The 26,101-nt window shown below is 37.3% G+C and overlaps 1 protein-coding gene and 1 pseudogene across 5 annotated transcripts in view; one reads left to right on the top strand and one right to left on the bottom strand.

The window, feature by feature from the left end:
• Positions 1 to 14,425: 14,425 nt before the first annotated feature.
• The window catches only part of HIRA (histone cell cycle regulator), a 105,984-nt gene continuing 94,308 nt past the window's right edge, over positions 14,426 to 26,101 (bottom strand). For 4 of the 5 annotated variants that reach the window (XM_023241668.2, XM_023241669.2, XM_023241670.2 and 1 more), the window contains one exon: positions 14,426 to 15,317. In XM_023241668.2, the coding sequence (XP_023097436.2) occupies positions 14,863 to 15,317 (455 nt within the window). In that variant the 3' untranslated portion in view covers positions 14,426 to 14,862. The remainder of the gene's footprint in view (positions 15,318 to 26,101) is intronic. The other variant, XM_019814902.3, reaches the window with a different exon arrangement.
• Positions 17,775 to 24,726, top strand: LOC123381355 (annotated as a pseudogene).

The following is a 26,101-nucleotide window of genomic DNA, read 5'->3' as shown; positions in this document are numbered from 1 at the left end:
ATACATACATACATACATACATACATACATACACATACATATACACACATATTAAAGTTATATCATTAGTGGTCACTCTAGGACTTACTATACACATTTTAACTTATCAGAGGCAGGTTCAGATTTATACTAACTTAATTCCAGTAAGATACATAAACATAACTATATAGCACTATTCCTTTCCCCCTTTTTGTGATATTACTGTTATATATACTATACCTCACACATGTTAAGCTCTAAATGCATTGTTGTAATTATTACTTCATATAATTTAATGGCTTTTAAAATAAGAAAATGAAAGAGAGCAAATACATATCTATAGCTTTAAAAAATATTTACCTTCTTTATTATCATTTCCAGTTCTCTTTATTTGTTCTTGTGTATTTGAGTTGGCATCTGGAGTAATTTCTTTAGCTCAGTACAGTTTTGCTGCACCCATTTCCTTTGTGTTATTATTGGCAAGTATTTTATATTTCTATAAGTTATATGCCCAAAGAAACATTATAAACATATTGTTTCATACAATTGTTTTTAAAATCAGCTAAGAGAAGAAAAGAGGAACAAACAGGATCTCATAGAGTTGTGTAGAATACTCCATGTGACAACAAAATGCACATTTTTTTCGAGCACCTATGGAATATAAATCAAATGGGCCATATACTAGGTTATAAAACAACCTCAACAAATTTAAAATTTGTTGAGTAACTAGAAATCAACAGTATAAGGATAACAGGATATCCCTAGATACTTGGGAACTAAACAATATAATTCAAAATAATCCATGGATGAAAGACAAAGGCTCAAGGGAAATTTTTAAAAATACAATGAACTGAACAAAAATAAAAATTAAACATAACAAAATTTGTGGAATATAGCCAAAGCAATGTTGAGAGGGGAATTTTAGCAGTAAATGCTTATATTATAAATGAGGGAGTGGCATCAGAAAGATGGCTTAATAATATTCCTCTCATTTGTGACCCTCCTCAACAACAACAATTTGGCATCCATCTATAGTCTATGGGATCCAGTACTACACACCAATGGATCCAGGAGGAGTCTTGCTCACTGTGCATCAGGTAATAGGCATATGGACCTTAGTCCTCACAGAAACCCTGCAGTGACCCAAGAACTGACTCCAGCCCCTCTTGGCCATGGTCCAGGAGCCCCTGGAGAACGCTGTCTTAGACAATCAATTATAGGAAAGAGTCTTTGTGGAAGTCCAAGTTTCCAGTGGAGAAGTTCCATCATACCACTGAAGCAAAAAAATATGAATTTGGATGCATTGGAGAAGGTAAGAGGAACAGTTTAACTTATCTGCATCACCCCTTCTCCAAGGTGGCACAGCTCAGGGCCAAGATATCTTCTCAGCTTGTGGTTTCTCCTGCAGGGGAAAGTGAGAGTGTTGAGTGAGCACCTGGCTTTCCTAGCTGTGCAGTATGCTGCCAAAGGGGCCTATTTATTCCTCATGCCAGCCAGAGTACTGAATCATGAATTACATAACTGGAGGGCCAGGAAGAGGCTGGGAATGTGGCAGATAGGACTCCTGGAGGACATTAAAGGAATGAAGATCCTATCAACCACATTGAATTCTCCATCAAAAAGCCCACCCACAAGCTGCTAAGGATGTCTCACCTGCAGATGCCTGCAATCTGGTCCATAGGCACCCCCAGAACTCCGTGTACCTCACCCACATGCCACATCCTATGGTTGGCTCCCTATGTTTGTTCTCAATGGTGGTGGTAAGAGCAAGCTCTGGCAGATGGCTTGTGAGCATGCAAAGAAAGCAGCCCCAAACTGCAGGCTAGGGAGAGACAACAAACATAAATTTTTTTCTACCACCCTTGGGAAAGAAAAAAAGAGACTGTCAGCACCCACCCTGGTGCATTGCAGGGTTGAGAAAAGGCATACAAACTTAATAATTTTGCCATCAAAGGGAGCAAAAAGTGTACAGTAAGCATGTCCATAGAAGGACCAAGAAAGCCTCAGAATCACTAGCAGAGCTGACAGAGGAATTTCTCTCCTGTGTGCAGTTAGTAAGACTGGAGGAAGTGACTGCTACTTCAAATGCAAAGACATCAACACAAAACTTCTATGGAAAATCAAAGAAACATAACACCACTCAGGGATCACTACAATTTACTAGTAATCAATTCCAAAGACATGCAGATCTGAGATTTACTAATAAAGAATTAAAAATAGCTGTTTTAAGGTAGTTCATTGAGCTAAAAAAACCTGATTTCAGTGAAATCAGGAAAATATACACAAACAAAATGAAAAGTTTAAAAAAGAGATAGAAATTGGGGCCACTGCCTGGCTCAGTCAGAAGAGCATGTGACTCTTGATCTAAGGATCATGAGTTTGAGCCTCATGTTGAGTGTAGACATCACTTAAAAAAATAAAACCTTTAAAAAAGAGAGATAGAAATAATAAAAAGTAGCTGCACAAAAATTCAGGAGCTAAAGAATATAATAAATGAAATGAAAAATGAGATAGAGAACATCAACATTAGAATGGATTGAGCATAAGAAAGAAACTGTAAGTTCAAGACAGGAACTTTGAAATTATCTAGTCAGAATAGAATTTTTAAAAAATGATAGAGTGACAAAAGCCTACATGATATATGGGATACCACCAAAAGGAAGAATTTCTAAATGATTGGTGTTCCAGAAGGGGAAGAAAGAAGAGGGCAGAAAGTTTATTTAAAGAAATACTGGCTGAGAACATCTCAAATCTGGGGAGAGATTTAGATTACTAAGATAATGAAGTTCATAGGTCACCAAACAAACTCAACTTAAAGAGATTTTCTTCAAGGAGTGCCTTGGGTGGCTCAGTCGGTTGAGCATCCAACTCTTGATTTCAGCTCACATCATGATCCCAGGGGTGTGGGATTGAGCCCTGTGTAAGGCTCTGTATTGAACATGGAGCCTGCTTAAGAGTCTCTCCCTCTGCCCCTCTGCCCCCACTGGTGCTTTCTCTCTCTCTCTCTCTCTCTCTCTCTCTCTCTCTCTCTCAAAAAAGAGAGAGATCTTTTTCTTTTTTTTGTTTTGTTTTTTTTTTAATTATTTTTTTGTTTTTTTTCAATATATGAAATTTATTGTCAAATTGGTTTCCATACAACACCCAGTGCTCATCCCAAAAGGTGCCCTCCTCAATACCCATCACCCACCCTCACCTCCCTCCCACCCCCCATCAACCCTCAGTTTGTTCTCAGTTTTTTTTTTTTAATTTTTTTTTTCAACGTTTATTTATTTTTGGGACAGAGAGAGACAGAGCATGAACGGGGAAGGGGCAGAGAGAGAGGGAGACACAGAATCCGAAACAGGCTCCAGGCTCTGAGCCATCAGCCCTGAGCCTGACGCGGGGCTCGAACTCAGGGACCGTGAGATCGTGACCTGGCTGAAGTCGGACGCTTAACCGACTGCGCCACCCAGGCGCCCCAGTTTGTTCTCAGTTTTTAAGAGTCTCTTATGCTTCGGCTCGAGAGAGATCTTTTTCAAGATACATTTTAATAAAAATGACAAAAATCATATTCAGAGGAAGAATTGTAAAAACAGGATAAGACCAGAAGCTTGTACCTTACAAGGAACCCTCATAAAGTTATCAGTGGATTTCTCAGCAGAAACCTTATAGGCTAGGAGAAAGTGGGATTATAAACTCAAAGTGCTGAAAGGAAAAAAATGTTATCCAAGAATATTATATCTGGCAAAGGTGTTCTTCAGAAATGATGGGAAAATAAAGATGTTCCTATAGAAAAACACAAGTTAAGAGATCATGTTGGGTTCTCTGCTGTTAGCACAGAGCCCATTTCAGATCCTCTGTCCCCCTCTCTCTTCTTCTTCCCCACTTATGCTCTCACTCTCTCAAAAATAAATAAACTTAAAAAAAAAAAACAAAACAAAGTGGCTGTACCATTTTTCATTTCCACCAGCAATAGATGAGAGTTCCTGTTGTTCTACATCCTTGTTGGCATTTGGTATTGCCAGGGTTTTGTTTTTGTTTTTTGTCAGTTCTTTTATTTTAGCCAAGCTAATAGATGTGTACTAGTTATTTCATTGTTTTTTTTTTTTTTTTGAATTTTTAATTCCCTAATTGAAGCATCTTTTCACATACTTACAGCTATCTGTATATCTTCTCTGGTGAAGTGTCTGTTATCATTTGTGCATTTTTAAATTGTGTTGCTTGTTTTCCTATTGTTGAATTTTGAGAGTTCTATGAAGAGTTTATATACATTGCATACAAGTCCTTACTATCAGATAACTTATTTGCAAATATTTTCTCTGAGTATGAGGCTTGTATTCTTAATCTTTTAACATTGACTTCTGGGGCGCCTAGGTGGCTCAGTTGGTTAAGCACCTGACTCTTAGTTTTGGCTCAGGTCATGACCTCACAATTCATGATGTTTAAGCCTCATATTGGGCTCTGTGCTGATAGCAGCACCTGCTTGAGATTCTCCGTCTCCCTCTCTCTCTGCCCATTCCCTGCTTGTGCTCTTTCTCCTAAAATAAGTAAACATTTTAAAAATGATAAAATTGTATTAAAAAACATTGACTTAGAGCAGCATTTTAAAAGTCTAGATTCTTTTTTTTTTTTTTTTTTTTTTGCATGTGGATATCTAGTGCTTACAACACCATTTGCTGAAAGGACTATTCTTTCTTTCTTCATTGAATTGTCTTTATCAGTTTATTGAAAAAATGACACAGGCATCTATCATAAAACCCAGAATTGTCCTCCTAGGCATTATTTTAAGAAAAACAAAGATGGGGCGCCTGGGTGGCTCAGTCTGTTAAGTGTACAACTTTGGCTCAGTTCATGATTTTGTGGTTCATGGGTTTGAGCCCCATGTTGGGCTCTGTACTTACAGCTCAGAGTCTGGAGCCTGCCTCAGTTCTGTGTCTTCCTCTCTCTCTGGCTCTCCCCTATTTGTGCTCTCTCTCTTTATTAAAAATAAATAAACATTTAAAAAAAGAAAAAAGCAAAGCAAAGCTGTAGGTTTATACAAAAAATTTAGTAGTTTTAACATATAGTAATCAAAAATTGGAATCAGCTCTGATGTCCTTCAATAGGTGAATGATTATAAAAACTATGTAGCAAAACCACAAACTAGTATTTAGCAACAGAAATGAAATATTGATATATAAAACAACTTGAATTAGTCTCCAATTATCCTGAGTGAAGAAAGCCAATTCCAATAGGTTACATACTATATGATTCCATTTATTTTACATTCTTGCAATGACAAAATTGCAGAAAGGGAGAACAGATTAAAGAGATGATGGGGTGAATGGGAATTGTTGTGGCTATAAAAGAGCAACATGAGTCCACTTAGTAATATATACATTATTCTCAAGTGTATATGGAACATTCTCTGGGATAAACTATAACACAAGTTTCAATACATTTAAAGATAGAAATAATACAAAGTACCTTTTTGACCACAGTAGAATGAAATCACACCAATAACAGAAATAAAATTGGGAAATTCATAAATATGTGGAAATTAAATCACACACTCTAAATGACTGATGAGTCAAAGAAGAAATCAAAAGAGAAAGAAAATAATTTGAGATAAATGAAAACAAGGACACAACATACTAAAACTCATAGGATGCAGCTAGGGCAGTACTTACAGGGAAATTTCATAGCTTTAATTTAATTACATAAACTGGGAAAGAATACACTAAACCTAAAACAAGCAGAAGGAAGGAAGTAATAAAGATCAGAGCACTAATTTATGAAAGAGAGAATATGAAAACCATAGAGAATATAAAGGTAATCAAGAGCTGTTTCTTTGCAAAAGTTAAAAAATTTGATGAGCTTTAGCTATATTGATCAAGGAAATAAGAGAGAAAATTAGATTATTAGAATCAGAAAAAAAGAGGGAAATTACCATCTTACAAAAATAAAAAAAAATTATAAAGCAATACTATGAACAACTGTATGCCAATAAATGAGATAGCTTAGATAAAATGAACACATTTCTAGAAAGACAAACTATTGTAATCAACTCAGGTAGAAATAGACAATCCAAATAGATCTCTAACAAGTAAAAAGATTGAATTAGTAATACAAAAAACCTATTTTTAAAAAAAGCACAGGCCCAGGTGGCTTTACTGCTTAAGTCTATGAAACACTAAAAAAATTAATATAAATTCTTCACAAATTCTCCAAAGAAATAGAAGAGTAGGGAATACTTCACAACTTATTCACTCATTCTGTGACACCCTGTCTCTAAAACCATAAAAGACCTCACAAATGAACTTCAAACCAATATATCTTTTGAATATGGACACAAATACAGTGACATGTAAATAGAATTATATACCATCACCATGTGGGATTTATCTTAGGAATGCAAGGATGGTTCAATATACAAAAAAATCAATTATAATTAGATGAGAACTTCTTCAATTGGATCTTAAATCATCTTAAAAACCTACAATTAGTATATAATACTTAATGGTGAGAGACTTGGACACATTCACTCTAAGATCAGTAACAAGCAATGGTATCCACTCTTGCCACTTCTATTCAACCTTGTACCAGAGGTTCTGGTCAGAGCAACTAGGCAGGAAAAAGAAATAAAAGGCATTTAGATAGAAAAAGAAGTAAAACTATTTCTAATCACAGATGACATAATCTGGTATGTAGAAAATCTCCAGGAGTTCAGTAAAAAGTATTAAAACTAATAAAAGAGTTCAGCAAGGTTCCAGGATAAAAGATTAACAGGCAAAAATCAATTGTATTTCTATATGCTTGCAATGAACAATCTGGAAGCAAAATTTTAAAAATGTTTCCATTTATAGGGGTGCCTCAATTGGTTAAACGTTGGACTTCAGCTCGGATCATGATTTGGTGGTTCGTGGGTTCAAACCCCTCGTGGTGCTCTCTGCTGTCAGCACAGAGCCCGCTTCAGATCCTCTGTCCCTGCCACCCCCTGACTCTGTCCTTCCCCTGTTAACATGCTCTCTCTCTCTCAAAAACAAAAACACTTCCATTTATAATAGCATCAAAAAGAATAACATAATTGGGAATAAATTTTATAAAAGAACTGAAAAGTTTATATACTGGAAGCAACAAAATATTATTGAAAGAAATTAAGGGATACTTTCTCAACAAAGGGGGTTTAGAGGGAAAATACATCAACATTATAAAGGCCACTTATGAAAAACCCACAGCTAACATCATCCTAAATAGTGAAAAAAATGAGAGCTTTTCCTTTAAGATCAGTGACAAGGATGTCCACTTTCACACTTTTATTCAATATAGTACTAGATGTCCCAGCCACACCAATCAGACAAGAAAAAGAAATAAAAGGCATACATATCAGTAAGGAAGAAGTGAAACTGTCACTATGTTTGCAGAGGACATGATACTATACATATAAAACTCTAAAGACTCCACCAAAAAACTATTAGAATAAATGAGTTCAGTAAAGTTGTAGGATATAAAATTAATACACAGAAGTTGGTTATGTTTCTATATACTAATAATAAAGTAGCAGAGAGAGAAACTAAGAAAACAATTCCATTTACAATTGCACCAGAAGAATAAAATACCTAGGGGGCACCTGGGTGGCTCAGTCAGTTAAACGTCTGACTTTGGCTCAGGTCATGATCTTGTGATTGGTGAGTTCAAGCCCTGCATCAGGCTCTCTCCTGTCAGCATGGAGCCCATTTTGGATCCTCTGTCTGCTTCCCTCTCTGACCCTCTCCTGCTTGTGCACTCTCTCTCTCAAAAATAATTAACCATTAAAAAAAACCCTAAAAACAATATTAAAAAAAAAAAAAAGAATCAGATACCTAGGAATAAACTTAACCAAGGAGGTGAAAGACCTGTACTCTGAAAACTATAAAACACTGATGAAAGAAATTGAAGATGACACTAATGAAAAGATATTCTATGTTCATGGATTGGAAGAATTAATATTGGTAAAGTGTCCATAGTATCCAAAGAAATCTACAGATTCAACACAATCTGTATCTAAATACCCCAATGGCACTTCCCCCCAACCCCAAAACAGAACTAGAACCAATAATACTAAAATTTGAATGGAACTGCAAAAGACCCTGAATAGTCAGAGAAGTCTTGAGAAAGAACGAAGCTGGAGTTAGCACAATTCCAGACTTCAAGATATACTACAAAGCTGTAATAATCTAAACAGTATGGTATCGGCACAAAAATAGACACATAGATCAATAGAACAGAATAAAAAGCCCAGAAATAAACCCATGCTTTTATGGTCAATTAGTCTATGATAAAGGATATACAATGGGGAAAAGAATCTCTTCAATGAGTGGTGCTGGAAAAACTGGATAGCTACATGCACAAGAATGAAACCAGACCACGTCTTAAACATACACAAAGATAGGGGCTCCTGGCTGGCTCAGTCAGTGCAACATGCAACTCTTGATCTTGGGTTTGTGAGTTTGAGTCCCAAATTGGGTGTAGAGATTACTTAAAAACAGTATCTTAAAACATACACAAAAATAAACTCAAAAGGATTTAAAGATCCAAATGTGAGAACTGAAACCATAAAACTCCTAGAAGAAAACATAGGCAGTGTTTTCTGACATTGGCTATAGCAACATTTTTCTATCTATGTCTCCTCAGGCAAAGGAAACAAAAGCAAAAATCAACTATTGGGACTATACCAAAATAAAAAGTTTTGCACAGTTAAGAACACCATCAACAAAATGAGAAGGCAACCTACTGAATGGGAGAATATATTTGCAAATGATGCATCTGATAAGGGGTTAATATATAAAATATATAAAGAACTTGTATAACTCAACACCCGAAAAACAAATGATCCAATTAACAAATGGGCAGAGGACCTGAATAGACATTTTTCCAAATAAGGCATACTGATGGCCAACAGACACATGAAAAGATGTTCAACATAACTAATCACCAGGAAAATGCAAATCAAAATTGCAGTGAGGTATCACTTTACATCTGTCAGAATGGCTAAAATTTAAAAGCAAGAAATAACAAGTGTTGGTGAGGATGTGGAGAAAAAGGAACCTTTGTGCATTGTTGGTAGAGATGCAAATAGGTGCACCCACTGTGGAAAACAGTATGCAGGTTCCCACCCCCCCCCCCCAATTAAAAAATAGAACTACCATATGAAATAGTATTCCACTACTAGGTATTTACCCAAAGAAAATGAAAACACTAATTCAAAAAGATATATGTACCCCTATGTTTATGTTTATTGCAGCATTATTTATAATAGCCAAAATTTGTGAGCAAACTAGGTGCCCATTGATATATGGATAAAGATGTGGCATGTGTGTGTGTGTGTGTAATAGAATATTACTCAGCTATAAAAAAAGGATGAGGTCTTGTGATCTGTGACAACAGAGATGGACCTACGAGTATTATGCTAAGAGAGAAAGACAAATACCGTATGATTTCATTTAATATGGAATCTAAAAAACAAAACAAATAAAAAGCAGGAACAGACCCATAAATACAGAGAACAAACTGATGTTTGGATTTCAAAACTTACTGTAAAGCAACATTAATCAAGACAGTGTAATATTGGTATAAAGAAATATAGATCAATGGAATGGAACTGAGAGTCTAGAAACAACTCATGTGTCTATGGCCAACTGATTTTCAACAAAAGGGCCAAGACCATTCAATGGGGGAAATAGTCTTTTCAATAAATGGTGCTGGGACATTGGAATGCCACATGCAAAATAGTGAAGCTGGATTCTTAACTCACACCATATATAAAAATTTACACCAAATGGATCAAAGTCCTAAATATAAGAGCCCAAACTATAAAATTATTGGTAGAAAACACAGGGGTAAATTCGCATAACCTCAGATGTTAGCAATGGTTGCTTATATATGAGACTAGAAGCACAAATAAGAAATGAAAAAACAAATCAGATTTCATCAAAACTGAAAACTTCTATGTTTCAACACACTATCAAGAAAGTAAATGTACAACCTACAGAAGGGGAAGAAATATTTTTAAACCTTATATCTGATAAGGAACTTGTATTAGAATATATAAAAAATTCTTACAACTCAAAAATAAAGAAAAATAATTCAATTTAAAAATTGGCAAAATATCTGAATAGACATTTCTCCAAGTAAGATATTTAAATGACCAATAAATACATTAAAAGATGCTCAATGTTTTTAGTCACTAGGGAAATGCAAATGAAAACCACAGTGAGATATCTTTTCACATTCACTTGGATGGTCAGGTAACAAGAATCGTTGGTGAGAATGTGGAGAAATCAGAACCCTCATATACTGCTGGTATAAATGTAAAACGGTGCAGTCATTTGGAAGGCAGTCTTGAAGTTCTTCAGTTAACTAGTCACCATATGACCTAGTAATTCTATTCCTATGTATATATTAATGAGAAATGAAAACATGTCCATACAGAAACTTGTAAACAATGTTGATAGCAGCATTACACATAATCGTCAGAAGGTGAAATCAACTCAAGTGTCCATCAGTGGATGGATAAGCCAAATATGGTACATCCAAACAACGGAATATTATTCGGCCATAAGGAGTGACGCACTAATACAGGCTACAACATGGTTGAATCTTGAAAACATGCTAAGTGAAAGAAGCCAGTTACAAAATACCACATATTCTGTGATTCCATTTATTATGAAATATCCAGAATAGGCAAATGATAGAGACAAAGAGTAGATTGATGGCTGCTTAGGGATTATGGGAATGGGGCATAATAAGGGTATGGAGTTTCTTTTTGAGGTGATGAAAATGTTCTAATAGTGACTGCAGTGATGATTGCATTTATGTGTGATCACAGTGATGATTGCACATACGTGTGACTCTACTAAAAACCACTGAATTGTACACTTTAAATAGATGAACTGCGTATTACGTGAATTATTTATCTCGGTAAAAATTTTTAAGGGGCAACATGAGGCATTCTGAGTTGATTAAAATGTTCTGTATCTTTAACAACAAAACAAAAACCTAGTAATGGAATACGTGAGTTCTATGGTTAGTGTATGTTTTTAACTTTATAAGGAACTGCCAAACTTCAAAGTGATTACTTTGTCTTCCTGCTAGCAATGTACAAAAGTTCCAGTTGCTGCACGTTCTCATGAATACTCAGTATTGTAATTTAAAAAAAAAAAATTTTTTTTTCAACGTTTATTTATTTTTGGGACAGAGAGAGACAGAGCATGAACGGGGGAGGGGCAGAGAGAGAGGGAGACACAGAATCGGAAACAGGCTCCAGGCTCTGAGCTGTCAGCACAGAGCCCGATGTGGGGCTCTAACTCACGGACCGCGAGATCGTGACCTGGCTGAAGTCGGACGCTTAACCGACTGCGCCACCCAGGCGCCCCAGTAATTTTTAACAATTTAAGCCATTCTAATAGGTATATGTTGTTATATCATTGTGGTTTTATCATCTATCACTTACATTTTCTGAATGACTAATGATGTTGAGCATCTTTTCATGTACTTGTTTTAGTTGCCATCCATGTATCTTTAGTAAAGTGTCCTAAGTTTAAAATAATTAATTAAAGGGGCATCTGGGTGGCTCAGTTGGTTAAGCGTCTGACTCTTGATTTCGGTTCAGGTCATGATCTCACAGTTCATGAGTCTGAGCCCCACATTGGGCTCCACACTGACAGAGCAGAGCCTGCTTGGGATTCTCTCTCCCTTTCTCTCTGTCCCTCCCCTGCTCATGTGCACGCTGTCTCAAAAACAAATTTTAAAAAATTACAGAAGTAATTAAGTTAAATTTAAGTTACAAAAGAATAGTAATTTTCACAAAAATTAGAAACTTAAAACCAAAAGAGAAATAACATTTAAAGATGAAGAACGATGTGGAGAATAATATTTGCCATGTATGTGAAAGGACAGGGAGAGTAGATACCATATGTGAAGAGATGATGGACTTTGCTCTTTCTTTTGAGTGTATCTGCTGTGTGTATATATAACCTCTTACTGCACCAACCTAATTTGTAAAATGCTCTGACTCCTCCCATGTGATCTGGAGGCTAAAGTTGGGAGGTGCCCAATATGATCAGGTCAGAATTTTGAGAGGCAAGGAGTCCTAGGCTTGGACAATACAGGCCCACAGTGTTCTGCTTACAAACAAGGTCCGTGGGCAGAGGTAGTGGGAAGGTGTGGGGCATCAGTAGATGGAGTAGGGAGGTCATCAGGCATTAGGGGTAGGTGTGAGGAGAAAAGGGACAGTGGCACAGGGGTCACCAGGAAGAGTACAAACGATAAGGATAGGGCAAATTTTTGGCCATTATTTCTCCAAATATTTTTTTCTGTCACTCACTTTTCTATCATGTACTTTGAGGACTTCAATTACTTGTATACTGAGCCACTTGATGTTGTCCCATGGCTTATTAATACTATTTTTTTCTTTCCTCTTATGGACTTTTTCTGTCTTGGAACATTTTTATTGCTATCGCTTTACATTCACAAATCTTTTGCGATGTCTAATCTATTTCATCTTTAGAAGCTTGTGACTTTCTTGTTATGTTTGCACTTAATTTTTTGATCATAATGGATAATGCTATAATTCATTTTGGATCGTGTCCCTGCTTCTTTGTGTGCCTGGAAGTCTTTGTTTGGATGCCAGACATTGTAAACTCTACTTTGTTGGATGTTGCATACTTTAGTATTGTTATAAATCCTCTTGAACTTTGCTTTGCAATGTAATTAATTAGCTGGACAATTTGATCCTTTTGGGTCTTGCTTTTTTGTTAGATGAATCCGGAGCACTGTTCTAATTATTCTTCAATATTGAGGCAATACTTCCTAAGTACTCTACCTCAACCAAGCCTGTGAGTTATGTTTTTCTAGTCTGGTTCGTAGGAACAAGTGCTGTTCTTAACCCTGAGTAAAACCTAGGCAATTTTCACTCTAATCTGTTCAGGTGGTTTTTTGCCTAGCCTTGGCTATTTCCTCATTTGCACACACTGATCAGTGCTCAGTTCAATATGCACGGATAGGGTAGGGCTTCCTCTGCTGAGTTCCAGGGTTCTCGCTCTACGGAGTTTTCTCCTTTCTGGTGTTATGTCCTGTGAACTCTAGCTGCCTTGGTCTCCCTGGGCTCTAGGCTTTATTTCTTCAACTCAAGTAGGTCTGCTGGTTTCCTCAGGTTACCCTACCTTTGCTGCAGACTGGAAACTCTCTCTCTGGGTAGTAAACTGGAGCAGTCATAGGGCTCAATTTGTTTGTTTTTCCTATTTCCCAGGATTACTGTCTCTTGCTTTCTGACATTCAGTGTCTTGATATCATCGTTTCATGTATGTTGACTGGCTTTTTTGGTTGGTTCAGGCAGGACGGTCGATTTGGTTTCTGTTACTCCATCTTGGCTGGAAGTGGAAGTCCCTGACATCTTTCTGCTTAACTTCTCCTCTCCAAATAAGAGTGTTAAAACACTGATTGTCAAAATTTTCTTCAAGGAGGTATTTGTTAAGTGTCAGGACTTTAACTGCGTGATCCCAGTTAGTCCTTACAACCATGCAGGTTTTCTTAACCTCATCACCATTTGACAGCTGAAAAGCAAGGCCCAGAGTTTTGCTGGTTTGGACTTCAGCAAGCCTGTCAGTCCTGAGGCCATGTGCATTCTGTGGCTCCAAAAATTTCTTAATGCTTTGCTGCAGAGTTGTCTGGGGAGTTGACTGACCCACATAGCATCTCTGGTTCCTCATTCCTTAAAGAAGGGCTCATACTTGTAGCCTGGCTTTTGAGGTATTCATACCCACATGCACTCTGTACTCTGGCTTGGTCAGGCATGCATGTATGCTGGTGTCTCATCCAGCCACTTGACATGAATGAGAAGGCAGTAAGATGGACACTAAGTAAGGAAGCATCCACAGAGGGTTATCAGTGGCCAAAGTCACCCAGGCCTTCTAATTCCGAATCCAGGTCTCTGTTTCCAGACTTCAGATCCCACACAGCTGGCAGGGAGGCAACAGTGAGGTGCATAACACAGAGGTAAAGGTGCTCAGTCCTTACCACACTTGAGGTTTCCGTGATTCTAGCTATTTCCTCTCCTGTGGGTCAGCCTCTGGACCCCTTTCTAAGAAAATCCCAGCTTTCAGGTAATTCTTCAGAAAACTCAAGCCTGTACTTACTGATTTCCTTCCATGAAACTGGCAAGTCAGCTGTAGCTCTTGGTTGCCAGTATGATCAGAGACCAAGGGGCCCCACCACCAGAAGAACTTTGAGGCATGGCTTGGGAAGAGACTTATGTGAGGGGGCCTATCGGTTACCCCCAGCTCAGCCTCAGATCCTTCAAAGAAGTGACCTCCACAGTGGGAAAGAATTTCTGCACAGAGAGGCTGGGGCCAATAGATGACATCAAAAATCCTTTCTGGTTCTGATGTTCCATTATTGCCCATTTCAGGGGAAGGTGGAAGTTAGAAGGAAAAGGCAGGGGAAGCCAGGATGATTTGGTATCCAATGCGTGTTCATTTATTTTACACTTACAAAAGAAATCGCCCACCCCTCTGCCCCATTCCCCCAAAAAACAGTCTCTTTTTACAAACATTTAAAAATTAAAACCAAATGAAGATAGACAAGTTAATTTCAGTACAATTATTTTTCAATGTAGCTGTCATAATTAGAGTTTAAATTTCCTACAAGTGACCAATGTCCAAGTGACTTATAGGGAAATCCTGATTATTGGCCAAAAGGAAAATTCCATATTACAAGTTAGCAAATTCTAGTACAAAAATAGTCCGTGTTGGAATAGGCTTTCCTTTTACATAGGTCTCGGGGTCAGTCTACTGACCGCATAATACACTAACATTTCGGGGTTCTCTCTCTTTCACAAATGGCTCATTCGTCATAGCTGAAGCAGCACGGTGCCTGCAGTGGCAGGGACTAGCGTCCACCTTGGGACCGTGCTGGAGACGGCAGGCCTGGGAGTGCCTCACTGACCCCAGGGCAGCAGGGCAGGGCCCCAGCCCCAGCTCTGCACAGGGGTCCTGGAGGGAGGGATGAATGGCTGGCAGAGGTTCCCCCTTCTGAGGGAGCAACAGGCCCAGGAAATAGGGGAAGTCTGCCCAGGAAGCTGGGCTGGTGCTGGCACGGGACAGCCCACCTCTTGCCAGTGTCTCCTCGTCCTTCTGTAGCCTGACGAGGTGAGAGGTGGTCCTCTGTGTTGTCAGCGGCGAGAGTGTGGCCCTGCCCTTGCTGTAGCCAGGGGAGGCCTAGGCAGGCTACTTGTCCCTCAGGATATCGAGCTGCTCCTGACACTCGGTGAAGAGGCGCTGAAAGCGGAGATTCTGCCCAATGACTGGCAGTAGCTCTTTCAACAGCTCCCTCTTCCGGAGACCCTGTGGACACAAAGAGTGACAGTTAAATTCAAGTATCAGTGAGGAGACCTGAAAGATGGGGGGGCTTCCCTGGCCTGGCAGAGAAATTTTGTCTGCCCATCTGACCCCCAGAGACCCCCTGGAGAAACTACAGATGGATGAGAGCAATTTCTCTACATGCTGGCAAGTCCTAGGCAAGCCAAAAGCGTGAGCTGGGGCATGTGGGATGGAGTGGCAGGGAGTAGGGAAAGGACACAGTGCAAAGATACAGCAAAGAAAACCAGGGTAGGTTCTGCTCCTCTGTGCCCCCTAAGTTTGCTGGCATAATCACCACTGGCCTTGAACTGTACTGATTAGTGGCCGTGGTAGCTTGGCCTTCCAGACCAGGACAGAAGTAGGATATTAGGGTAGAGGGACAGGTGGATAGCCATCCAGGAATGGCTGTTCCCTCATGTGGATTTTCTCTAGGGGACTGAGGTCAAATTCAAGGGAGAAGAGGCACCTGGGAGGCAGTGGCTGGCCTTGGTTTTATAATCCTGGGGCCTCTGCCCTTGGGCTTTGCCAGGAATCTTTCATGCCTGGGTGCACTGGCACCATGGTCTGCCTGGGTTCTCCTGCAACATGTACTGTGAGGAGGGGTCTCCACTGCACAGAACCCTGAGGAGCACATCTGGTGCAAAGAAAAAAACCACCAACCAACAACACTGACCATTGGAAGTGAAGAAAGGCCCAAAATGTTAAAATAAGCATGGTAACAAGACAAGGAATTATAGAAAAGAACCAAGTGTAGATATTAAGTATGAGCAACATAGTCATTGAAGGAGATGGGATTTGCGGGAGAACAGACACTGCTGAAGACCAAGTCAGAGTAGAGTCAGATGGAGGACCACAGATCATGCTTGAGGAGAGAGGCAAGAGAGGGGAAGTAAGAGGAGAAATTGTATGGGAAAAGTAAAGGCAGAAGGAGGCAGCAAATGGGCGCAATATCTACATAATGGGTCCCAGAAGAAAGAAAGAAGAGAGTAGGAAATATTTAAGGAAATAATACAGGTGGATTTCATATAATAAAATCAAATGGCCTTAGGTTGAAAGCCTCCATGAATGCTGATCATGTAAGATATGGAAACATAATAAAGGTCATATATGAAAACCACACAACTAACATATTTCAGTGGTGAAAAACAGCTTTTCCTCTAAGATCAGTAATAAGACAAAGGTGTCCACTCTCTCTACTTTTATTCAACATAGTACTGTAAGTCCTAGCCACAGCAGTCAGATAAGAAAAAGAAATAGGCATCTAAATTGGTAAGAAGTAAAACTTTCACCATTTGCAGATTGCATGAGACTATTATACTATACCATTATAATATATTACACTATTGTAATATATTATATTATATGTAGAAAACCCTAAAGACTCCACCCACCAAAAAACTAAAACTGATAAATGAGTTTAGTAAAATCACAGCAAAAAGTTAATATATAGAAATCTTACATTTCTTCACACTAATAACGAAGTAGCAGAATAGAAAATAAGGAAACAATCCCATTTACAACTGCACCAAGAACAATAAAATACCTAGGAAGACTTGTACTCCACCAAAACTGTAAAACATTGATAAAAGAAACTGAAGACACAAAAAAATGGAAAGATATTTCATGTTCATAGATTGGAAGGACCAATATTGTAAAAATGTCCAGATCACCCAAAGCAATCTACAGATTTAATGCAATCCCTATTAAAATACCAACAACATTTTTCACAAAACTGGGGGAAAAAAAGATATGGAAAAGCTGGTATCTAGACATGTTAGGATAAAATATACAGAATTTGAGGATATCAAAGACAGAAACATTCTGAAAGTTTCTAAAAAACAAGAGCATATTACCTACAAAAGGAGAGATACCAAGATACACAATAAAGTAGTATTTATAATATACTGGGAAAAAACCTCATAACCTAAACTTTTTTACCCAAATAGGTGTTCATATTAAAGGGTATAATGAAAAGTATTCTTAGGCTTATAAGACCTCAAAAGGTTTGCCACAAAAAAGATCCACCGTGAAAATGTTTTGGAGGAAATACTTGAAGTAAGAGAAGATAAATCCAGACAATGCTAAGAGACATGAAAAGAAATGTGATCAACTATGGCTAAAGTTTATATTAGCCTTAAGAAAACCAAGAAAACAAAAAATGTAAATGGTTTGAGCTTAGCAATGAGGGAAAAAAAAAAAAAAAAAGCTTGCCAGATTAGATAAAATAAAAGCCAGCCATCCAATGTCAGTAAGAAACATATAAACATGGATGCAGAAGGGTTAAAAGTTGGAGAGAGATACGTTAGTAAAGAGTAAAAAGAGAGCCAGTATTTTACAATTACCAAAGAGGACTTCATGACAAAAAAGTTGCTGAGGAAAGAGAAAGTCAAAGAGAGGGACAAAACCACCCTCAGGGAGATTTTAATACAAAACCAACTAGTGATGGGTCAGAAAGGGAAAAAGCTGCAGATTCAGGTAATCAGAACTGAACATTTAGTAAATAAGACTTAATGGACATATACAAAATGAAAATACCCGTTCTTTGGCACACATAGAAATACAAAAAATTGCTCTAAAAGTAAACCTCAAAAAATAGGCATCATGTAGACTGCAGATTGGCATGGTCGAATACAGCCTACTATATGTTTTTGTAAATAATTTTATCAAAATGCAGCCACACCCGTCCTTTTGTTTATATACCATGTTACAACAGCAGAGTCAAGCAGTTGTACAGAGACTGCATGAATTTGCAAAGCCTGACATGTTTACTCTCTGGTCCCTGACAAGAAATTTGCCAACCTCTGATATAGCTCATGTTCTCTAACTAAGACACAAATAGAACTCATGAATCTAATTAATCAATTAAGTTAATTAATGAAATTGTTAATTGAAACTAAAAATGACTTACAAGCGAATGGCAATAAAAACACTATGTACTGCGAAAATGGTGAAATGCAACAGAAGAGGGGCTCTTATAAGGATACTTAAAAACATAAAACATCTATCAGAGTACATACAAAAATGACAACCAATTACCCGAGTCCAACTTAGGTATCAGAAAAACAAAAACTACAAAAAAAACAACACACACACACACACACACACACACACACACTAAAATAAAATAAAATAAAATAAAATAAAATAAAATAAGAAAAGAAAGAAAAAAAGACATCAAAAAAACTTATTTATTTTATTTTGGAGAGAGAGAGATAAGCAGAGAGAGAGGGGGATAGATGATCTGAAGTGGGTTCTGTGCTGACAGCACATAGCTCGATGTGGTGCTCAAATTTGCGAACTGTGAGATCATGACCTGATCCAAAGTTGGATGTTTAACCGACAGAGCGATCCAGGAACCCCAAGAAAAAACATTTTTAAAAAGAAAATGAGATAATAAAGAATTGAAATCAATGAAATTAAAAACTTTTGATAGAAAAGATGAATAAAGACTAGTCATTTGTCTGATCATTTATTGATCAACAACTTTATGCCAACAAAACTAAACATTTAGAGAAAATGGACTAATTCCTAGGAAAATATAATTTATCTAAATCAATTCAAAAATAAATAGAAAATAGGAGTTAAATCTTACCACAAGGAAAATAACAGGTATACTAGTTTTGTAAACTGATGTTTAAGAAACTTCCAAGGAACCGATTTTTCCAAATTTATATAAACTCAAAGAACAAAAAAAGAGGAACTACCCCCAATACATTCTATGAGACAAAATAACCTTGATTCTAAAACCAGACAAAAATAAAATGAGAATGAAAGATCCCAGGCCAATTTCACCCATGAAATCAGGTGTACCAATCTCTAATAAATTATTAGCAATTAGTTCGAACAGTGAATGAAAAGATACTATGACCAAGTTATTGTTTATCCAAGAAATTGAGGATAATTTAATCTTAGAAAGCTTATTAATTTAATAGGTTTTAATATTACAGAAAAAAGGCACAAGAATTGGAAAACAGGAAATAAAACAACTATTTAAGATGATTTGGCTGCTTACTCTACACAGAAAACACAAAACTACTGATAAATTAATAATAATAATAATAATAATAATAATAAACATAACAAAAACGTGTAGAAAGATGTTTGGTGACTAAAATACCAAAACCAAATGCATTTATATATATATACAGCAGCAATGAATAATTAGAAAACATAAATAGGACAATATACTGTTTAGAATAGCCACAATTATAAAACATCTAAGAACAAATCTAACAAAAGACATGGATGGCCTATGTGCTGAAAGTTATAAAACTGTATTGAAAGCCATTAAAGAAAACCTAAATGAACAGAGAGTGCTGATGGGAACAATGGCATAGTTTAGATATCATGATGGAGGCTGCAAAAGGGCAGTGGTGGGCAAAGTGGTGACTGAGAGCTGTAGGGGAACTGTGGACCTGTGGATGCCTATGGAAAGGATACAATGAGTAGAATACAACAGAACATCTAAGGTTATGAAAAGAAGCAGGAGTGAGATTTCTAGGGAAAGTGAAACACTTAAAAGCAGCTACGTAAATGGGGAAATGGAAGAAAAGCACAAGCAAAGACCTGGGAAAAAGGCATCCCCAGAAAAGGCTGGAGGACCAAAAGCCTTCATGACCAGCTGAGTAGGGGAGCCAGTCTGCAAAGACTGGAAAGGTAGCCTTTTTTTTCAAATGCCCAATATTCAGCAAAAGACGACAGGGCATTCAAAGAAACAAAGAAACATGGCCCATTCAAAATAACAAAATAAACCTCCAGAAACTGACCCTAAGGAAACACAGGCTTGGAACTTATGTGACAAAGACTTTAAAACTGTTGTCTTAAATATTCTCAAAGAGAACATGAACAGACATATTAGGAAAATGATATGTGAACAGAATGAGAATATTAACAAAGAGACAGAAATTATAAAAAAGAACCAAACCAAATTCTGGAGCTTAAAAACATAGTAGCTAAATAGAAAAATTCACTAGAGGGGTTCAACAGTAGACTTGAATAGACAGAAGAAAGGATAAATAAACTTGAATTCAAGTTATTTAAAATTATTGAATCTGAACAGCAAAAAGAAAATAGAATGAAGAAAAGAGAAAACAGCATAAGAGACTTATAGGACACCATCAAGCAGACCAATACATGCATTATGTAAGTCCCAGAAGAATAACAGAGAGAGAAAGGGGAAGACAACTTATTTGGAGAAATAATGGCTGAAACATTCCCAGGTTTGAGGAAAGACACGGATTTGCAAATCCAAGCTCAACAAATACTCCGTGTAGGAAAATCCCAAATGAACTCATACTGTGACACATTTTAATCAAATTATGTGAAGTCAAAGACAAAGAGATAATCTTGAAAGAAGAAAAGTGGCTCATTATGTAAAAAGCATCCTCAATAAGACAATCAGTGATTTCTCAGCAGGAACACTAAAGGCCAGAGAAAAACTGATATCTGAGAATACCATATCCAGCAAAACTATCCTTCAAAAACAAGAAAGAAATGAACACATTCCCAGATAAATAAACTGATGTATTCATTATGATTAGAACTACCCTATAAGAAATGCTAAAGGGATGGGGCGCCTGGGTGGCGCAGTCGGTTAAGCGTCCGACTTCAGCCAGGTCACGATCTCGCAGTCCGTGAGCTCGAGCCCTGCGTCAGGCTCTGGGCTGATGGCTCGGAGCCTGGAGCCTGTTTCCGATTCTGTGTCTCCCCCTCTCTCTGCCCCTCCCCCGTTCATGCTCTGTCTCTCTCTGTCCCAAAAATAAATAAAAACGTTGAAAAAAAAAAATTAGAAATGCTAAAGGGAGTCCTTCAAGTTGAAATAAAAGGATGCTAGACAATAAAATATAAAGTTCTCTGGTAAAGGTGAAAACAAGGACAAATATAAAAACCCATATTGTGTACATTTGTTTGGTAATTCCATTTTTTATTCTTTTATAAGATTTAAAAGACAAAAGCATAAGAAATTATAAATCTATGTTAAAGGTTATAGAATATAAAAAGATATAATTTGTGCCTTCAATAACAAAGTGGATGGAGTGGAACTGTAAAGGAGTAGGCAATGTTTTTGTATACAAGTGAAATTAAACTGTTATTAGTTTAAAATAGACTGTTAGAACTTTAGAATGTTTTTGTTTTCCCTATGGTTATCAAAAAGAAAATATCTATAGAATATACACAAAATGAAAAGAGGAGAGAATCAAAACATGTCACTAAAAAAATTAACTAAATGCAAAGTAAAATAGTAAAGGAGGGAATGAGGGATAAAAAGCTATAAAACATACAGAAAATAAGTAACAAAATGCAATATTAAGTCTTTATCTGTCAGTAATTACTTTAAGTGTAAATGGATTAAACTCCCCAATTAAAAAAATGGGTAAGAAACCAAGATCCAACCATATGCTACCTACAAGGAACTCACTTCAGATCTAAGGGCACACATAGGTTGAATATGAAAGGACAGAGAAAGACAGTTCATGGAAATAGTAACCAAAATACAGAAGAGATGGCTATACTAGTTTCATGCAAAATAGATATTATTTCAAAAACTATTACAAGAGACAAAAGTATAATGTATGTATACGTGTCTCTCTGTCTCTCATAAAGTATACAAGAGACATTGTATAATGATAAAAGGGTCAATTTCCCAAAGAAGATGTAACAATTATAAACATATGCACCAAACATCAGAGCTCCTAAATATATGAAGAAAACATCGAGTTGAAAGGAAAAATATATAGTTCTACAATAACTGTAGGACACTTGAATATCCCATTCTCAATAATGGACAGAACAACCAGAGAGAGGATCAATAAGGAATACGAAGACCTAAAAAACAATATAGACCAATTGTACCTTACATACATATATAGAACATCACACCCAAAAACAGGATACATTTTTCTCAGGTGCACACTGAACATTCTCCAGGAAAGACCACATGTTAGGTCACAAACAAATATCAATAGGTTTAAAAAGACTGAAATCATAGAAGTATCTTTTCCAATTAATGGAATGAAACCAAAAATCAAAAGCTAATGGAAAACTGGACAATCTGCAAATATGAGACAACATATTGTTAACCAATGATTCAAAGAAAAAATCACAAGGGAAATTAGAGAATATCTGAGACAAATGAAAATGAAAACAATATACCAAGAATGACAGGATGCAGCAAAAGCAGTCATTAGCAGAAATTCATAGCTTTAAGAATATACAAAGAAAGACCTCAAATCAGTAACATAACCTTCCATCTTTGAAACTAGAAAAATAAAAGCAACCTAACCCAAATCAAGCAGAAGCAAGAAAATCACACAAGTGAAAATAAAATGGAGAATAGAAAAATAGAGAAAATAATGAAATCGAAACATATTATTTGAAAAGATCATCAAAATTGATAAACTTTTGCCTAGATGGATTAAGAAAAAAAAAAAGAGAGAAGACTTGAATCACAATCAGAAATGAAACAGGGGCATTACAACTGATGCCATAAAAGTAAACATTATAAATAAACAATTTTACACAAACAATTGTACACCAACAAACTGGACAACCTAGACAATACGGACAAATTCCTAGAAACACACAGCCTACCAAGACTGAATCATGAAGAAATAGAAAATCTGAACAGATCTATAACTAGCAAGGATATTGAATCAGTAATCACAAATCTCTCAACAAAAAAAGACCCAATGACTGCCCAAATGGCTTCGTTGGTGAATTTCACCAAACATTTAAAGAATTATTAACAATCTTCAATTGATGCAAAAATTTTTTTGACAAAGTTCAACACTCTCTCATTGCAAAAACACTCCAAAGACTAGTAACAGAAGTAGTCCACCTCAGTATAATAAAGGCCATAAAAGAAAACATCACACTCAATGTTAAAAGACTGAAAGCTTTTGCTCCAAAGTCAGGAACAAGGCAAGAATCCTAGCTTTTACCAGAGTACTGGAAGTTCTAACCAGAGCAATGAGGAGAGAAAATGAAATAAAAGGCATCCAAATTGGAAAGGAAGAAATAAATCTTTCTTGTTTGTAGACAACATCATCTTATATGTAGAAAACCCCAAAGGCTCTATAAAAAAAACCTGTTAGAATAAGTGAATTCAGCAAATTTGCACAATAAGAAATTACACAAAAATCAGTTGCATTTTTGTACACCAACAACAAACATTCTGAAAATGAAACTAAGAAAACAATTCCATTTACAATAGTCTCTGAGGAATAAAATACTTAGAAATAAACTTGACCAAAGAGGTAAAAGACTAGTACACTGAAAACTATAAAATATTGCTGAAAGAAATTAAAGGTAAACGGAAAGACATCCTCTGTTCATGGATTGGAAGATTTAATATTAAGATGTCAGTAACACAAAAACAATCTATAGATTTAATGCACTCCGTATCAAAATCTTAATGGTGTTTTTCACAGAAATAGAATAATTCATCTTTTTTTTTTTTTAATTTTTTTTTCAACGTTTATTTATTTTTGGGACAGAGAGAGACAGAGCATGAACGGGGGAGGGGCAGAGAGAGAGGGAGACACAGAATCGGAAACAGGCTCCAGGCTCTGAGCCATCAGCCCAGAGCCTGACGCGGGGCTCGAACTCACGGACCGTGAGATCGTGACCTGGCTGAAGTCGGACACTTAACCGACTGCGCCACCCAGGCGCCCCTAGAATAATTCATCTTAAAATTCATATGGAATCTCAAGGGACCCTGAATAGCTGTAAGAATTTTGAAAAAGAAGACAAAAGGTAGAGAAGCCTTTAGTTTCTGACTTCAAGACTTATTTTTGCTCTTCCTAGAAGTGGTCTGAGGTGATCTCTGCAAATGGTCACTATTCACTTGACCCAGAAAGTCCTACAAAATCATGCAAATCAAGAGGTTCAAAGCTTTGTGTTCACTTTATGAATGCATGTGAACCTGCACAAGCATCAAGGGTATGCATATCCGAAAAGTCACCAAGTATCTGAAGACTGTCACTTTATAGAAGCAATGTGTGCCATTCTGTTACTACAATGGTGGAGTTGGTAGGTATGCCCAGGCCAAAGAGTGGGGCTGGACACAGAATCAGAGGCTCAAACACAGCACTCAATTTTTACTACACATGCTTAAAAATGCTAAGAGTAATGCTGAACTTAAGGGTTTGGATGTAGATTCTCTGGTCATTGAGCAGCACATTCAGGTGAACAAAACCCCAAGATGCAGTGCAGAACTTACAGAGGTCATGTTTGGACTGACCCATATATGAGCTCTTCCTGCCACACTGAGCCGATCTTTATTGAAAGGGAGATTGTTCCTAAACCAGAAGAGGAGGCTGCACGGAAGAAAAAGATACCCCAGAAGAAACTGAACAAAAATTTATGGCCTGGGAGTAAATTCCACATAAAATAAATGCAAGTACAAGTAGAACAAAAACCAAAAAACAACCCCACCAAAACAACAAAGCTTATTTCAAAACTATTGTACCTTTTAATTTTTGAACTATGTGACTATATTACCAGCCAGAATAAAATTTTAAATTAAAAACCTGAAAATTTTAATTAAAAAAAGATAAAAGGGGATGAAGTAAACTGCATAAACAAAGCAGAACGTACTGCCTGCCTGCGGCACCAGGGGCAAGCTGCAAGAGGATCTGCCCTCTGGCCTGAAGGCTTATGTCAATACCAACTGCCACCAAGTACCACCTCCCACTCTGGGCTCTCAGTATGTCTCTCTACTGTTTAAGGCAGCAGCGTGGGACACAGCTCATTACTACCTCTCTGGCCATTGTCACAGGTCCCACCACGAAGACTGGTCCAACCCTTCGACACTGAGGGAAAGAGCCTGGACCTCTGGGGTCTCCTGAAGCAAACTGGTAGCTCATATCACAAAGAGTAATTTCCCAGTATATAAAGAGCTCCTACAAACCCAGTAAGAACACATGGCAATAAAGTATTTCAACAGATAGTTCAAAGAAAGGGAGTATAAGTGGCTCTTAAATATATTAAATGATGCTTTCTAATGAGCCTCTTGGGAGGGCTGGCTGCTGAGTCAGCACTGCTGGTTTTCAGTCCACCTTCCATCCACCGCTCCATTTTCCCAGCTACCTTGAGAACCAGTTCCATTTTAAGGATCAATTCTTACCATAAAAGTGCTCACAAAGAAACTCAACAAGAGTACAGTGTTCATATTCAAACCTGCCCTCAGTATCTCGATAAAGAGACTACAAAGCAGTTTTGCTTTTTTAAAAAGAATAAATTCAGCATAGTGCTGAGGTCAGGAGTTGGCTATTTCTACACCTGCTCTAAGACCTCTTCTACATACTCTTTGCTCACTTCCCTAGACTCCCTTGCAACGAGTGTGCTCAAGTGATTTGCTGGTTGCCTGTGAAGCATGGACTAACTTCTGGGCAGCTTTTCCTTTTCTTTCTTTCTTTCTTTTTTTTTTTTTCAATATATGAAATTTATTGTCAAATTGGTTTCCATACAACACCCAGTGCTCATCCCAAAAGGTGCCCTCCTCAATACCCACCCCCCACCCTCCCCTCCCTCCCACCCCCCATCAACCCTCAGTTTGTTCTCAGTTTTTAAGAGTCTCTTATGCTTTGGCTCTCTCCCACTCTAACCTGTTTTTTTTTTTTTTTTTTCCCTTCCCCTCCCCCATGGGTTTCTGTCAAGTTTCTCAGGATCCACATAAGAGTGAAACCATATGGTATCTGTCTTTCTCTGTATGGCTTATTTCACTTAGCATCATACTCTCCAGTTCCATCCACGTTGCTACAAAGGGC

Source organism: Felis catus, chromosome D3, assembly GCF_018350175.1.
Source record: "Felis catus isolate Fca126 chromosome D3, F.catus_Fca126_mat1.0, whole genome shotgun sequence".
Lineage (NCBI taxonomy): Eukaryota > Metazoa > Chordata > Mammalia > Carnivora > Felidae > Felis > Felis catus.
This window is presented reverse-complemented; position numbering and strand designations above follow the sequence as displayed.